General features: G+C 42.5%; 1 protein-coding gene across 1 annotated transcript in view; it reads left to right on the top strand.

Annotated features, from left to right (window-relative positions):
- Positions 1-2,319: 2,319 nt before the first annotated feature.
- Positions 2,320-17,753, top strand: part of pdia2 (protein disulfide isomerase family A, member 2) — a 41,416-nt gene continuing 25,982 nt past the window's right edge. The window contains exons 1-6 of the mRNA XM_086002266.1: positions 2,320-2,512; positions 3,832-4,038; positions 6,008-6,141; positions 6,276-6,413; positions 13,017-13,133; positions 16,500-16,625. Of these exons, the coding sequence (XP_085858392.1) occupies positions 2,320-2,512; positions 3,832-4,038; positions 6,008-6,141; positions 6,276-6,413; positions 13,017-13,133; positions 16,500-16,625 (915 nt within the window). The remainder of the gene's footprint in view (positions 2,513-3,831; positions 4,039-6,007; positions 6,142-6,275; positions 6,414-13,016; positions 13,134-16,499; positions 16,626-17,753) is intronic.

Genomic DNA, 17,753 nt, shown 5'->3' with positions numbered 1-17,753 from the left:
ACAGACTTTCCGGCTGGCTGCTAAGAGACCAGGGTTATCCACTGAAGACGTGCCTCATGACACCCTTGAGGACGCCAAGTACTGAGGCTGAGGAGAGATATAATGAAAGCCACATTTCCACCAGATGTACCATAGAGCAGACAAGAGGCATGCTGAAAATGTGCTTCAGATGCCTTGACAGATCTGGAGGAGCCCTTCAGTACACACCAGCAGGGTCTCCAGAATCATCATGGTCTGCTGCACCCTGCACAACATAGCGCAGCAGCGAGGATTAGCGCTGCATAAGGAGCAATGCACTGAGCGCACAGCATCTTCAGAGGAGGAGGTGGAGGAGGTGGAGGAGGAACCTGCGGTCCAGATCCCACCAGCACCCGAGCACATTGCTGCCCGGAGGTCAGGGATGGGCTTATCATGGCCAGATTTACTTAACTTCAGGCATTACACCCATATGGCTGTCCCATGCTGCGCCAGGTTGGCACCACCCCACAGCAACACCATAAAGCATCCCTACAATGACCAAGCCATTCCTTTCACACTGACCACCATTGCTGGAGGTAATGTTATGTCTCACCATTCAGTCCAACTCACTAAGCCACTTCCAAAGGTGCAGACAAAATTGGTCATGACCAAAAAGTGGTGAAAATAAATAGTTTAATATGTGACATCAGAGTAATGGAAGCTTAACACTGTTATTAAAACACTCAAGTGCTTACCCTTGTGCATCTACTTGTGTGCCATCTTTCTCTTACGCATGCTTCTATGAGGTGCTACCCGTGTAGCTTCAGCACAGGTAGAGGCAGCCTGCTCATTTCCCTGCTGCGACTGCAGAGACACTTTTGGCGGATGTCCTCTGGGTCTTGGAGCCTGTGATGGCCCCGCCAAAGTCTGCTCCTCCTGCAACTGTGCAGGGGCAGACTCAGCCATCAAGATCCCAGGAGGCATGTGGGGCTCTGACTAGGGGATACAACAGGGGAGCACTTTGAGTCATCTTCCTCTTCCTCCTGAACAGTGCGGAGGGCTCTTGATGGACCTGTGGGAGCGTAAAGAGATGATTTAGAAATGTTATATCAAGAATGGGTAACGATACCATTATGCACATGGTGAACATTCACTGGCTGCTGATGTCAGTCTCCATATGAGTGACTGCTGTACGCCATGTGGCTGTGTGAGATGTAATTCTGTCACCAGGTTGCTGAGATGTACATCTCTCCTGGCTGAAAATGAGTCATCGATGATGTCATCAGACCCACACCATTTAATAGAGCTGGGAAAAGGGCAGGGCAGCCTTAATAGGTGCCATTAAGGGAAAGTCGATCTGAGGAGCAGCATGAAATGGAGAATGGGGTCCCGACCCGCCATGCCAACCGTCTGCACCCGACCCGACCCGTCCAGGTAAACAAAATTCCGGCCAGTCAGCCGGCATTCCCCAGTTCCCAGCTCGGTCCCCTTCCTGCCAAGTCGGCCAATCCCCAGTTAGCTAAAGCTTGCTCTGCTACTGGGCAAGAGAGATGGAATGTAGAGTTAGCAGAAGATTGTGTTATTTCATAAAGTGTTTTTCCTGTCATAAGTGTTTAATAAATAATATTAATAAATAATATCAGCTTTAAATAGAATTTGAACACCAATTATTTTCAAATGACTAAATCTTCTGATTAGTGGACCATTCATCAAAATTATACAACCACTGTTTCAGAATGCTCCAATTAGTTTAGAAATTCACAGAGAACTGGAGGTGTGAAGAAAATGAAATTTGGTGAGGACAGCTTGATTTATATACTTTATATATATATATATTACTCATAATACACAGAGTCAAATGAATAGAGACTGTAGAGAAGCAACAAGCCCCGATATCACCAAAATTATTGGAGATTACATTTAGTAAAAAATATCTCAAACCATCTGAAAATGCAGTTTTTAATGGGCTAAAATAGTGACTAAATTATAATTAATGTCATGAAATACAGATATATCATAAATTCAGGAGGGCAGCTTTTAATTAATGAAATTATTTCAGCAGTTTTACACTGCTAAGATCACTATCCAGCTGAGATTACCTTGGTGGAAGTTGATTTTGTCATTATGTGCTGTAATCTTACATCAAACATCAATCATGCTACAATGTAAACATCGTCATATTCTAATTCCGCAGGCCAGTGGTAATCCACGAGTACTTCTCTTAGTACCACAAACCAGTAATAGTATTCCACGAGGTGTTGTCAGGCAGGCGTCATGTTGGCCTTGTCTTTATCAGTGCTGCTTGTCGGCAGCGTGCAGTTCTGACTTTTCCTGGTCACCATGGCGAGGTGGTGCCTCTTAATGCTGGCCTTCACCTTCCTTGCTGCTGTGAGGGCCGAAGAAACTGAGGTGGAAGAAGAGCCATCAGCACCAAAGGAAGATGCCGAAGAAGTTGCTTCGGACGAGATTACTGAAGACCAGGACGTTTTGGTGCTGAACAAACACAACTTCGAGAGAGCGCTAAGGGAGAACAAATACCTTCTGGTGGAATTTTGTAAGTAAGCATGATTCACTCAAACTCATTTTTTCTTTGCAAGCTTTACGTGTTTGAAAGTAAAAACACAACTTCCTTGACAAATCATGTGCATGCAAATATCAATATAACATTCCACTATAAAACGTGAACAATTCACATTTCTTAACTCTATATTCAATAATACATTTAGTCAATTAATCAATAGAATATTGCACCCTATTTGAAATAATTATGTGTTGGAACCAAATACATAACTGGTTGATTATAATTGTAAACTGATACTTTTCCTTTATCCATGCATAATTATAATTCTGATTTTCTATGTGTGAATGTGAAACCATTTGTAAATACAAATCTTTGTATCTAATTATCTTAGGACTTCTTTATTACATAATTAATACAAACATATATCACCTTTTTATTTGTAGTAAAGTTTGCTCTACATTGCAACTGGTTACTTTAGCCAGGCATAAACACCTGCTCTGTGTAAAGTGATGTATGAGAATAATATTACCGTCTTTGAAACTGATATAGCGTTACCTCTGGGAAATTAAACACTTTTGAACCAATGAGGATGAGGTCAAACTTATGCTTCCTGAGTACCTTAAAGAGCTGTCGTTCATCCCTTAAATAATATTCTGAAACAAAGATTCTGCCTTGTTATTAAAAGCAAAAATGCAAGCCATCAAAAGTCACTCTAATTGAGTGCTACTACCATCACCAAAACCTGCCCAAGTAAGCAGCAGAAATGTCAAGTAAATTGCATTAATACCAATGTGGCACCCCAGTATCTTATCGTGCTTTGCAAATCCCTCATGCTGACCGCCCAGCATGAAGCCATAATGTAAGTAGGCACAATTTATGTGTAATCTGGTTGTACTTGCAAATACTAGGAACTCAGCAAAAGTATTCACAGCCAGCTATTGTTTCTCATGTGCAGTTCAAACAACCCTCTTGGAATCGACTTGTCCAGTGAAATGAGTTATGCCAGGCTTGGGTACAATCGTAGAATTATTCTGAGCAAACTAAAATACAATGCTTGAACTTATGCTGCTTTATTTTTAAGCAAAAAAATAAGTTATTTGGGGTAGTTTTTGTATGCCTTATGTTTACTTTTTTCCCAAAGTTAAAAATTAAGTGCTTTTCAACCTTTGACTCAACAAAGGTGTATTTATCCTATTGTTTGATATGGTAGAGCAGCTTACTGAGAAAAAACAGAACGAGAGAGCTGCAAACTTTTTATTTGTGTTGATGCCTGAATGTTTGTTCCCCAATGTGTAGTGTTTCAGTTAATTGTTTAATCTTAAAGTCGATATTTCTGCATCTCCTTCTAAAAGATGCCCCTTGGTGTGGCCACTGTCAGAGCTTGGCACCAGAATACGCTGCTGCTGCAGGACAGCTGAAGAACGAATCTTCAGAATTCAAACTGGCCAAGGTTGATGTTATAGAAGAGAAGGAGCTTGGTTCAGAATTTGGTATCCAAAGCTTTCCAACAATAAAGTTTTTTAAGGGGAGTGACAGAAAATCTCCTAGTGACTACACAGGTAATATGACCAGCATCAGGTATTTACTGACTTCAGATCAGATAGATAATGAGTATGTTAAATTTAGAGACAATACTCAATAAAGGGAGTACAATAATGGATAAAATGAGTGAATAGAAGGGCATGCTCTGAACCAAATTTGGGTTACACCATAAACTATAGGAGTGAAACCCCGAGTGCTCTATAACCAGAGTCTGAACGCCTGTGTTTATATTATTTTTATTTGAGCAGTGGGAGATAATATATACCACAATCTATGTCACATCTCCCTACAGTCAGAACCAGGCAGAGCCAGTCACAAATCTTGCACTGCATCATAGCACACTCTTTTTTGGCTTCAGTGTTCGAGTCCTCGAGTACCTGATTTATATTGGAAGAGGTGACATCTTTCACATCTTCTTGGCAGCTATAATCAGCTTCAATTCACAGATAATTAAAGCTATCATAGTTGTTAACTTAAACTTACTCACTCCCTTTTTAAGACTCTCAGTGGAGATCTCCCCTCATCCCAACTAACCAGCCTTCTATTATTTGATACTCATCCATATGTCCTAGTCATGTGACATCCTCCAATGCTGTCATAACAATCTGTCTGACTCCAGGCACTGTGGAATGTGCCTTGGTTTGAATTATTATGCATTCTCTTTAGTCGAATCAAAAATGATTGCTACAGCCATGGAGTCCCTTTTGTAGAATACTATCAACACTTGACAAGTATAGATAAGAGTAGTCCTGAAACAGCCTCCTGGACATCTTCCATGACATTTTTATAGTATGGGCAGTCCAGGAAACTATCGTATTTGAGTGCTAGCCATATGAGGTGCAAGTGAATCCCTCAGACTTTGCCTGCTGACTTGGACATCACCACGTTCATAGGGTAAGAGCTTGTCCACTACGAACAATGGATCATTAACCTACTTTTGTCCTTTTTCCCCCATAGCCCATTTTTGTATAAATACCTTTTTTAGGCCCCTTAAGGTAAGGGAAGTTAATACAGGAGGTTAGCACTGGGGTTCCATTTCACTCCCAGGTGAGGTGTGACACAGCTAGATACAGAGCAGAATTCCATTCACTCTGCCCCTCTCTTCATCTCAGCCCCAACCCCAACAACATGTGTCAGTCCCAACCTTAAAGAGCACCCCTGTTGCACTAGTGTGGCATTTTTCCATTTTCCAAACATCATTTGGGCAATGTTAGCAATACTGCCAGTTAATGCCAAATTAGGGACCATTTTTGTTGTGAGCCCATGCACACTACCAAAATGCATTTTACATTGGACCCTTAGAGCCAGTAGAAGAGAGTCATCCCATCAGACTGGGCTGGATTTGAACCCAAGCCCTAGAGGTGAAAAGCAAGTATCTAATCCATTGCAAAACATAGAATTACATAGAATGTACAGCATAGAAACAGGCCATTCGACCCAACTGGTCCATATTTATTCTGCACACGAGCTTACTCCCACCCTAATCAGGCCATTTCTACTTGATAATGTCCTACTAACCTTTGTAAAGCTATCATTTTTTGAACTAAATATGGACCCCTTTGTGGTTTCATTCTGATGAAATGATATTAATATAAGCAATTCCCTGACAGCAGAATATTCCCTCAGAATTGCATTCTATTTTATGAAAGAGATTATTGTCACAATTTTAATTTGTAATTATGCCACACAGAGATGCATTATTTGTTTTCACATCTCAATATTTGGCACTTTATCCACCCCCCACCCCCACCCCAACCCCCCCCAATTACAGACTGGACCCATCACATTTGTTCAATTATTGCAGAAATGTTTTTTTGGAGAAACTAATTTCTACTTAGAATAATCTGTAAGAGAAGTCAATTTATTTAAGGGACTTCAAATATTACAGTGGAGCAAATGTTGATTATAGACACATTCACCAAAAATTTTGGACTACTTGAACCACAAGATGGTTTGACGTTCTGCTGATGTTTCATGTTCCTTCAGGGAAAAGAAATGCCAATGGCATTGTCAGCTGGCTAACAAGAAGAGCTGGTCCTAGCTATACATTCCTGGACAGTGTCGCTGAAGCTGAAACATTCATTGATTCAGCTGAGATTGTCATTGTTGGCTTTTTCAAGGTAATCATTTTATTGGCACGGATTTTCAAAAATCCTGTAAAATAAATGTGCAAGTATTCAGATTAGTTACTTTTACATTGTCCTTTGATATGCTGGAGTATTTTACAGAACTGATTTTGCATTTCTTTATTGAGGACCTTGAAAATGATGATGTGAAAACATTTTCAGAGACAGCAAATGATGTTGTGGAAATACCATTTGCTGTCGCCAACGATGCAAAGATTTTGGAGAAATATGGCATATCGAAGAGTGCCATAGCATTGTTCAAAAAGGTAAGTGGTGAGAACTTTTTTTATTTAGCTGTTTCATTGTGAAAAACGGTTGACATTTGACAAACATGTCCTTGATCCAATTATAGAATACCCATTTATTAATCACTTGCCCCTTAATCCAATTGTACAGTGCTTGAACCAAGCATATGGCCTCTCAGTTTACTAACCTCTCCCCACTTAATTGTACAGTCTCTGAACCAGTCCTCCCAGTTATTGGTTAATGCACAAAATATTTAGTACAGTTAATTCAAAGCACAATAACTTGTATGCCAAATATAGGTTTAAGTGGGACTTGATTTTTTTGTTTAATTTGAGTTTCTAAATTCACTTTGAGACAAGATGTAGCCTAAAAAATTATCAATTGGAAAAAAAAGATCTACTGTTTATAGAAATCCTGAGCAAAACCTAATACTGTTCCAAACACATTTCATTCAGTTGTAGAAGCAAATCACAGAGCGGAAGGAAATAGGTTCACACTTGTCTCCCAGCATTGTGGGATTGTGAGTTCTCAGTTTTTGCTAGGCTGCAGGGGAGCAAGGGGTGGGGCGAGGAGACTGGAGTTGAGCCCAGGCACTTTTCAACAGAGAGGGTGAGACTTTGCACTGGCCACTTTTGGAATACAATTAACACAGTTCTTTATCTAATATTGGAGAAAGTTCCCCTTATATGGAAGAAAAAGGAGTGAAACAATGTGCCTTTCGCAGCTAGAGGTAGAGTGATTCAAGTCTAGATTATACTCTTAAATCAACTGCTGCTATTTGATCATCTTCAGTATCAGCCTTCATGAGGCTCTGCCTCCTTAGGCACTGATTCCAGTCTGTTGTAACTTTACTGTTCTATAAACGTTAGAAAGTATACTTAACTGAGAAAGAAAGAGAGAAGAAAAGACTGGGTCAGTGAGAGTGTGAAAGAAGGAAAGTTTTTCTTGATACTAATGTCAGTTCCATTTTTTTTATTGCATTTTGAAGTTTGTGTCTTAACTGTTACATTGACATTTAGAAAAATTAATTGGCAATTATTGCATACACCTATGTGTGAAAGGGAGACATATATAGGAAAAGGCAGACAGACTGTGGGCAGGATTTTCCAAGCCCCGAGGAGGCGGGCATGGAGGTGGGACAGCCAGTAAACTCGGAGAAAGTGGAGGCAGATGGCAAAGCTGCCCCCATCCCGCCTCCGTGCCCTTTTGCCAGGAGGCGGGAAGATGTGCAGCTTTGGGTCCTGTCTCCTGGAGGCGGGAAAAGCATTTAATCCTTTTAACTGCCTATTAACAGGTAGTTAACAGGCAGAAAAAAGGATTAGTGCCATTTTACCTTCACAGGTGAAGGCTTCCCGACCTCGGAGAACCCCGTCGGGTTGGAGGAGACGTGAAGGAGGTCTGCGGCGGTCGGAGGCACCTGGAAGTAAGGTGTAGAGGTGAGTGGTGGGTGCAAGTGTGGAGTGGTAAGTATGCAAGCTGAATGATAAGTTTAAAAAAGCGTTCACTTACCTTGTTTTTTTTCTACAGCCTTTAGCCAACATCCTGCTTATCAATTTCACAGACTGGCTGTTGGAACCTTCGTTCCAACAGCCATGTGAAATTTACAAATTTGAATGGTTTGATGAGTCCTGAACACAAGGACTCATCAAACTAAAGAGAATGTCAGTGCTTGACAGCTTCACAGAGCTGTCAAACGCTGACATTTCTTCTTTGAAGAAGTCTTGACAGATAACACATCTGACGTTGACGTGATCTGTCAGTGAATTCCTCACTAATTGGCCTGCTGATTGGTCAGGCGAAGAGCAGCTGTCCCGCCTCCAACTCGCCTCCATTCACAAAATCCAGCCCAGTGTCTACATTCTAATTTAATTTCTTAAAAAGAAACATAAATGCTTAAGTAGAATTTTGAAAGCAAGCACAGCTCCTTTGAGCAAAATAGATAGGAAGGGAGGGTGGGAGGAAAAGCGAGGAGGAAGGAAACAGATTGAGGTTGAGGGGGTTTCTGTCCTTGTGGATAGTTAGTGGGGGTAGAAAGGAGTGGATGGAGGGTTAAAGAGCGATAGTGGAGCAAGGGGGAGGGCAGGATTTATGGGTGAATGTGTAGTTCAAAGGGAAAGCGAATAGTTATGGGAGTAAGGGGTGAGAAGATAGACAAGTGATCGGGGAGGACATAGAAAGGAGCTGCAGGAGTTCATATTTTCCCCACAAATGTAGCCTACAGCCCTTGATGGCTCCTTTCCCCACCAAACCACACTAAGTCACCCACCATCTCTCACCTGAGTGGAAACAAGAAAGTAAAGGACAGAGAGAGAAGCATGAGGCCAGAGAGTGAAGCAAAAGCAAAAGATAGAGAGAGCGAAGCAGAAGAGAATAGAAAAGAAGTAGAAGAGATGAGACAGAAAGAAAAAAACAGAGCAAAGACAGTTAAGAGAAAGACCAAGGCCAGAATTTCCCTTCCCTTGGCGGGACCGGTGCAGCCGGTGGCGGTGGTGGGTTCTGACCCCACTGCTGGCTCCATCACGCTGTAGAAAATGAATTTACCTTAATGGGGCCGATTAAGCCCACTCAACGCGTTTCCTGGCCCAATGAGATGGAGCAGGTCCAGTGACATCATTCATGATGCGTTTTAAGCCGGGATCCTTAAAGGGACCATGGCCATATCAGACTTTAAGTTTAATCTAACATAGCGGGTGTTGAATCTTTACTGTACAATAATATAATAAAAGTTATATATGAGTGACAAAGAAGTATTTAAAGAATATTATCATTAAGTAATATGACTTCATCTACAAATACAATCAAGAACATAATTTAAAAAGTACATTAATTCAGAAGTTATAGTTGCTTTAGTCACAAATCTATAGACTTTTGTATCAGAAACTGGTACAAATAAAAGATGTGTATATATAGGTAATACATAAAATTAAGCAGATTCTAAATGTAATTGTAAAGGAGTGGATTTACAATCTTATGCAATTTCAGCAGAAGAGCTGCGGAATCCCTGACAAACGGTGTAAGTGGTACTTACAATGTGTTTCTGGGATTTCTGCAGCTCTTCCGTTGAAGTTAACAGTGGACAAGTGAGAGAACCTCTACAGAAATTCACCCTAAAGTCTCAGACTGAAAAATTAAATTAGTCATATTCAGGGACTGAAAGCAAATTGAACCAGTGGAATGAGCGATGGGAATGAAATTGTTACTGTTGATGACTTGATTTAATGTGTAACTGGACAATTGCAGTATACTGTGAGAAAAACCTGACCAGAAACAACACAAAAATTTATTTAAATGGTATATGTCATTTTTTATAGTGCAGATCAATTCACTGCAATTACTGTTGAGTTGGAAGGCAACAGCCAAGAATGGCCAGTGGAAAATGTATTTCCCTCACCATCCAGAGTAGCACTCACATCCCTTCAGGAATTTCTGAATTAACATTTACCAGTAGCTTTTCAAGTAGAACAGAATCGCCATCAACCTGTTAACTGATGTAATCAACATGTTTTTATTTTGGTTTGTTTTCCATGCTGTCAAGTAATCAGCTGGAGCAATGGCCACGGAACTCACGCCTTAGGTTGACAGACGAGGTACCGGAGCTGTGTGAATCCTGTGGCCATGCAGGGAAATTTATAACGTAGGGGAGAAAAGGCTCTTAAGTGCCTGTAAAGTACCTCATATTGATTTCAATTGGGTCGCCCATCGCTGCAGGTCGGGTTGGCTCCACGCTGACAGATGCGCCTGTGGGAAAGGCGGGTGGGAGTGAGATGACAGCGGACACCCGACCCGCCACCAATCTCATCCGCTACCACCCCACCCCAGAAAATTCAGCCCCATATTCTCCAAGTTACCATGTTCAATGCCATGGAAGATCGATTAGTCATATATTACATTTTCAATGTATATTGTGCATTTCTGATTTGGGGAAAACCATTCTATGACACACAGTCACAGCTGCAGCTGCACCTTTCTATGAATCGATGGAGCTTCATAAATCCCAGGGCTGCAGATCCCCATCCCCATCCCAATCCCCATCCCTATACTAACTTTAAAATCCTCATCCTTGTTTTCAAATCCCCTCCCTATTTCTGCGACCTCCTCCAGCCCTACAACCCTCTGCGATCGCTGCGCTCCTCCAATTCTGGGCACTTACACATCCCCAATTTTCATCGCTCCACCACTGGTGGCCGTGGCTTCAGCTGTCCAGGCCGTAAGCTCTGGAATTTCCTCCCTAAACCTCTCCACCTCTCTCTTTTCCTTTAAGACGCTTCTTAAGACCTACCTCTTTGATCAAGCTTTTGCTCACCTGTCCTAATAGCTCTTTTTCTGGCTCGGTGTCAAATTTTGTTTGATAATCACTCCTGTGAAGCGCCTTGGGACATTTTATGATGTTAAAGGCGCTATATAAATGCAAGTTGTTGTTGTATAGACTCACTAATGCATTCTAATAGAAATTGGCTTTGTCCTGACTCTCTGTGGGCGAAACCACAGGAACTCCATTGGTAGCCAATATGTAGGAAGTTCACTTAAGTATCCAGAAATTAAAGCATGACTACATTTGATTGGGCCTGTCAACCAATTAGCAGCCTCAATTGCTGTTTTTCCAACAGCATATGTTTTAAACTATGTCTGAAACCAAGAACCTATGGTTTGTGATTTGTTACACTGCTGTTGCCAGTTATAACACTGTCATCGAAGATTTCTCATCCAGACTGGCACCCTGGACTTTGTCCCTATTGTGTGTTTATCTTCAAGCTGCGGGACAATTGTGTGGATCCAGTTTAGACCTAAAAAGGATAGATCAGAGTACTTTCTAAATGGTGAAAAGCGAGAAACAGTGGAGGTCTGAAGAGACTTGGGGGTCCATGTGCATAGATCGTTAAAATGTCATGGCCCGGTATAGAAAATAATCAAAAAGGCAAATGGAATGCTGGCCTTTATATCTAGAGGGCTAGAGCACAAGAGGACAGAAGTTATGCTGCAGCTATACAAAGCCCTGGTTAGACCACACCTGGAGTACTGTGAGCAGTTCTGGACACCACACCTTAGGAAGGATATATTGGCCTTGGAGGGAGTGCAGCGTAGACTTACTAGAATGATCCCTGGACACCAAGGGTTAAATTACGAGGAGAGATTACACAAATTAGGGTTGTATTCCCTAGAATTTAGAAGATTAAGGGGTGATTTGATCTACATTTTCAAGATTACTAAGGGGAACTTATAGGCAGGATAGAGAGAAACTATTTCCGCTGGTTGGAGATTCTAGGACTAGGGGGCATAGTCTAAAAGTTAGAGCCAGACCTTTCAGGAGTGAAATTAAGAAACACTTCTACACACAAAGGGTGGTAGAAGTTTGGAACTCTCTTCCACAAACAGCAGTTGATGCTAGGTCAACTGTTAATTTTAAATCTTAGATTGATAGCTTCTGTTAACCAAAGGTATTATGGGATATGGGGCAAAGGCAGGTATATGGAGTTAGATCGCAGATCAGCCATGATCTCATTGAATGGTGGAACAGGCTCGAGGGGCTCAATAGCCTACTCCTGTTCCTATGTTCCTACTTGTGTAACTGTGCTGATTACAGAAATTAAACCCTAAGCATTCCTTAGCAATGTTTTGCTGATGCTCCAATGTGTAGAAAGAGCCTGCATGCCTAAATTGTGTAGAAATACAAATTCCAGGAAAGTAAATAACTATTTATTGGCTGGAATTTTGCCGGTCCTCAGAGTGCGGGATTGGAGGCAGGAAACCCACTGTCAACCCACCTCCAATCAATCTTCCCAAGTGTCGGGTCCCTGATTTGCGCATGGACCCGTCACCTAGCGGCGGGAAGAGGATTATGGCCACTTATTTGGCTGTTAACAGGTACTTGATACTTGTTAACAGGCTCTTTTTCAATTTTGCCGCTTCTGCCTCGGGTTCTCCGATGTCCGGACACCACACCAGGTAAGTGTGGCATGTTGTGAGTCTGCTGTAATGTTTCTGCATTGATGACAGCTGCAGAAGTGGTGTGAAGGATCCAATGGTGCACCGGTGAGTTTCAGAGGTAAGGAAATGTTGGGAAATTCATATTTAATGCATTTACACTTTTCTGTAGGTAACAGGTTTTGAATTGGCTGCCTAGTCCCACCTCATTGGGAGAACCTCTCTCACCAGTGACAGATCGCTTCTGTAACCTCACCTGCAGCTACCATCTGTTCTAGCCTAAGGAGGGAGTCACTGGAGAGCCTGGGTGCAAGAGCTCACCTGTGAACAGTCATTGTCAGTGTTTGCAGCATCTCAATGCTGTCAAACACTGAGAAATGAGCTGTCAAAGAAAAATTGTGCGTGGTCCCTTTAAGAAAACCAGCAGATGCCGTGTCATCAAATGATGTCATCTGACCGGCTTCCTCTTAATTGGCCGGCAAGCCCTCAGGGCGGGCTTAACAAGGCCAATCGACATAAAATCACATCCGTTGGCTGGATGCAGTTGGGGGCGGGACTAGAACCCAGAAACCAGCTGACCCGCTCCCAAGCCGCATCCATTGGCAAAATCACGGCCATTGTGTTTGAGCACATGTATTTGTATTTGACCAATAGTGAATTATTTGGCTGAATGGAACTTGAACATGTTATTGTTCCCTTAGTTTGATGATCAGCGAGGGGATTTTGAAATTGACGATGAAACTGGTTTGACTAAGGAGGAGCTCAGTAAATTTATCAAAATTAATGAATTGCATCTCGTAACTGAATTTACCAAAGAGGTATGTTATGATTTACCAAAGAGGTATGTTATGTAAAGCTTTAGTTATTTTGTTTCTTAAATAAAGGGATGTACTTAGATATAATTAAAGCAAAATACTGCAGATGCTAGAAACCTGAAATAAAAACAGAAAATGCTGGAAACACTCAGCAGGTCAGACAGCATCTGCGGAGAGAGAAACAGAGTCAACATTTCAGGTCGATGACCCTTCATCAGAACTCATTAGCTATAATGTGCCTGATTGGCTAATCAAGTTTGCCAATGATATCAAATTAGGAAGGCTTGTGAATAAACAATTGCAGAGGAACCTGGTAGGTCAGGATATTTGGTCAAAAGGTGCAAGATAGTGTTTAATGTAGAGAAATGCAAAGTCGTGAAGCTGGGGAAAGGCAACAAACAGTGGGTGTACAAGACAGTCAACAGGAAACAACACAGAATCTGTGGGATTTAGTGAACACACTTTCAAATATCAATACAATGTGCAATGGTGGTAAAGGAACATCAAACAAGATCCTGGGAAATATAGTTTAAGGAATAGAGCACAAGTCCCAGGAAGTGAGAATTAGTTTTTACAAACACTGCTTTGTCCCCACCTCGAATATTGTGTACAGTTCTAGGCACTGGACCACAGTGGAGTTTTCTTATCCTTTGATGGAGTATGAAGAAAAATAAAGATCATTAAAGTTGGGTTTTTGTTGCTAGTTTGAAAACCCAAGTTTTTAGGTTTTAGTTTAAGTGTAAAAAAAGAGGGGAAAGTTATTGGGGAGAAATTGGACCCCAAAATCCCAGGTAAATTCAACGAAAATCAGTAAAAATCAGTTTTTATTTTGAACATTGCTAAAGCTCAAGAAAACAAAGGGGGATTTAACATAGCTAAATGAAAACCCACAATTATCTACACAGTATTTATGGAACTCACCATCATTGGGGTAAACTTCCTCAGGGCTTCTCCTGCTCTGCCACAATAACTTTGGCAGAGATTTGGCATAAGCCCTGTTTACACTGGCAAATTGAGCTTTTGCCGAAGTTACGGAGCGGGAGAAACCCCAAGGAAATTCATCCCAGACTCTCACTCAACCACTAGATAATTTTAATTTTAAATTACAATTAAAGACCTATGTTTATTGCCTAAAATGACTTAACTGGCACTATGATGATGAGATAATAAATAATCTTGGAGAAGAACAGACCTTGTTTTTAGTAACCACTGTCCTGGTGTGTGAGCTGAGTCAACTTTTGATTGAAGGCCTCAGTTTCACCCTCAGAGCAGCACCTAAAGATGATCCCGCTCCCCTTAAATAAACTCCAAATTGTGCAGCCTTCAATTCTTTTCCTGTCAAAAATCAGGTCCAAAGATGTACATCACATCAGAGATGTCAGCATGGCACGTACAGCATACAACATGTACGCTGAATCATTGATGTGATGCATGTACATCTGGGGACCCGATTCTTTGGTAAAAATACAATGGGAGACTTCAAGGGGGGAGGGGTTTCCTAAACTTTGGGAGGAAATCGGTTTCAACGGATAACCACTCCAAGTTACATCGGTGAGCGTATTGGGAAAAAAAGTTTAAAAAATGTTTTATGATCCCTAAAGAAAGCCAGCTAATTTTATAAATGAGATTGCACTTGAGCTGCAAGGAAAGAGAAAAATTTGGTTGATTTGCGCCTCCTGTTAGTGCCCTAAGAGGGACGCAAAGCAACTAGCGCCTGGGCGCGGCGCCGCTAAAGCCTCCTGCGGAATTCAGCGGGAGGTTAGCGGTAGCGGTAACCGTTAGCATCCCGCTAATAAGGGGAGGAAGGCCTGCAGTACCGCAGCGCTACGTGCCGGTGCGTGCGGCGCAGCGGCACGTAGCGCTGCAATATTCACTTGCAGTGCCCCAAGAGGGAGGCGGGGTGCTTCCAGTAGCGCCCTGCCTCCCTCCTGGGGTGCTACCAGTGATTTTCGGGTGCGGGGGGTGCTAACTTTTTCGGGGCACTAAAAGTAGCGCCCCGGCGAAATTAGCGCCCCAAAGGGAAAAAGGTAGTTTAGAAGGTGATCTTATTGAGGTAGTTAATATCCTTAAAGGAACAGAGAAACAGTGTGCCAGAAAATATTCAAAATTAACATAAGCTCTAAGACAAGGAGCCATGGATTCAAGTGTAGATGAAAAAGGGTGAATATGCAGTTAATTTATAACTTCTTTACACAGAAGGTGGTGGATACATGGAATAGCCGACCCAAATAGAGGATGTTGTACATTTTAAGCGAGTGATTATATTTTTTTGGTAGACACTATGGCCGGAGTTTTAATCTGGAGGTGGGGTGCGTGGGGGGCTAGAAGGCAGTCGGGAAATCCAGAAGAACAGGTTTCCCGCAGGCCTTGCTGAATTAAATGGTAGGGCCTGATTAACACCTCAAAGCTCTGTTTCCTAACCGCAGCTAGCCAGAGAGACTGGCTGGCTGTCTGGCACTAGGCCGCAGAGGGAGGGAGTGATCGGGAGAGTGGCGTGGGGAGTGAATCGGGGCCTGAGGAGGATCAGGGCCGGAGGTTTAGGGCCGGCGGAGCATCGGGGCTGGGAAGGCGATCGGGGGCTGGGAGGGGGATTGGAGGCCTCGGGGTGGGGAGGCCGGAGGCCTTGGTGGGTGTGGGAGGGGTGAGGGCGCCAGGGAGGAGATTGGAAGGGCCGGATTGGTGGGGGGTGGGTGAGGCAGGGACACTGGATCCAGCAGGTAAGTGGAAAGGCACTTCTCTTTAGCTGGTGGGTTCCCCGAGGCCCGGGAAACCCGACCAGCCAGAGTTAAATTTGAAATGGTGGATTACCATGAGGCACGCCAGCCTCATTATAATATTTAAATGGGCGACCCGCCTCCTGGGAGCGGGTTGGCTGCCCGTCCCCCATCTCGCCTCCATTAAAACCGGAAGTGGGCGGGTCGTGGTCGGGATTCCGTTTTTTAACTCTTTCACCTCCCACGCGGCCCCAACCCACTTGCTTTTGGGGTTAAAGTTCCCTCCCAATGAGAGATAAATTGAGGTAGGAAGTCAAACCTTTGACAATGACCTGATGGATGGAAAAGCTCCTTTACAGTCCTGTTTGGTCCTATGATCCTAACAACATTGAGACATATAGGAGAACAAGGGGGTGGTTCGTTAAGTAACCATGGTCCTGTGCAGATCTTGATTGCCAGAGGGAGTTGGGAAGAATTTTCCCAGAGTTTATCCTGAAATTGGTCAGTTTTTTTTTCACTGTGTTTTTGCTTCCCCTAGGATTTAGCATTACTAAGAATTGGGGAGGGTGGTGCATTAATATGCACCTGTTATTGCAATTATACAGTTGTAAAATTTTGTCACGCTATCGCTCACCTGCGATGTTTAATTTTGCAGAGTAACGCTAAAATTTTTGATGCTAAAATTGACAACCACATCCTGTTGTTCATCAACAAGACAATTGAGGAGCACAATCAGCTACTGGAGAACTTTAGAGATGCCGCAGCTTCCTTCAGAGGCAAGGTACAGCATCCTCTGTTCAATGCCTCACAATTATTTCCCAATAAACCATCTACAAATGTTTAAAGCGCTAATAGAATGCTTTTGTTTCTTCTTCTTTCACATTTTCATTCGTAAACATTTATATTTTCAAATAGCCTTCGCTGGTTTTTAGTATGAAAATCAATCAATGTCAAAAATGCATTTTTGTATCTGAATCTGAGGATCTGCTGTCTTGATTCTGAGTATTTATAAGATCATTTTGAGAAGTTGGTTCTATTGGAACATTTGATCAGTTTCCCTGAGTTGCTAAGCATAGAAAATAACTCCAGCAATACCAAGGCGGTAAAGCATTGTGGAGGTAATATTTTCTTCAATTTGAGAAGTTTATTGAAAGGTTTTTCTTCACACACACTCAGCAATACATGCAATGGACTTCTGGGTAGATTAGTAGAGGCAAAAACTTTGGACTTATTTAAGGGCAGGTGTGGTGGGTGTGGACGTAGGATCCTTCTCAATGGATGAGCTGAGTTGGGCAGAATGGTCTTCTTCGTCATGTTTATAGAAACATAGAAACATAGAAGATAGGAGCAGAAGTAGGCCATTCGGCCCCTCGGGCCTGTTCCGCCATTTAATGAGATCATGCCTGATCATCCAAATTCAGTACCCGGTCCCTGCTTTCTCCCCCTATCCCTTGATCCCTTTAGCCTTAAGAAATATATCTAACTCCTTCTTGAATATATTTAATGAATTGGCCTCAACTGCCTTGTGTGGTAGAGAATTCCACAGGTTCACCACTCTCTGGGTGAAGAAATTCCTCCTCATCTCAGTCCTAAATGGCTTACCCCTTATCCTTAGACTGTGACCCCTGGTTCTGGACTCCCCCGCCATCGGTAACAGCCTTCCTGCATCTAGTCTGTCTAGTCCTGTTAGAATTTTACAAGTTTCAATGAGATCCCCTCTCATTCTTCTAAACTCTAGCGAATATAAGCCTAATCGACCCAATCTCTCCTCATACGTCATTCCTGCCATCCCAGGTATCATTCTGGTGAATCTTCACTGCACTCCCTCCATGGCAAGAACATCCTTCCTCAGATAAGGCGACCAAAACTGCACACAATACTCAAGGTGTGGTCTCACCAAGGCCCTGTA

Source organism: Somniosus microcephalus, chromosome 11 (assembly GCF_052327205.1).
Source record: "Somniosus microcephalus isolate GS21.2 chromosome 11, FLI_Smic_1.0, whole genome shotgun sequence".
In the NCBI taxonomy this organism is placed as follows: domain Eukaryota; kingdom Metazoa; phylum Chordata; class Chondrichthyes; order Squaliformes; family Somniosidae; genus Somniosus; species Somniosus microcephalus.
The sequence above is the reverse complement of the archived record's forward strand: the minus strand, read 5'-3'. Positions and strand labels throughout refer to the sequence as shown.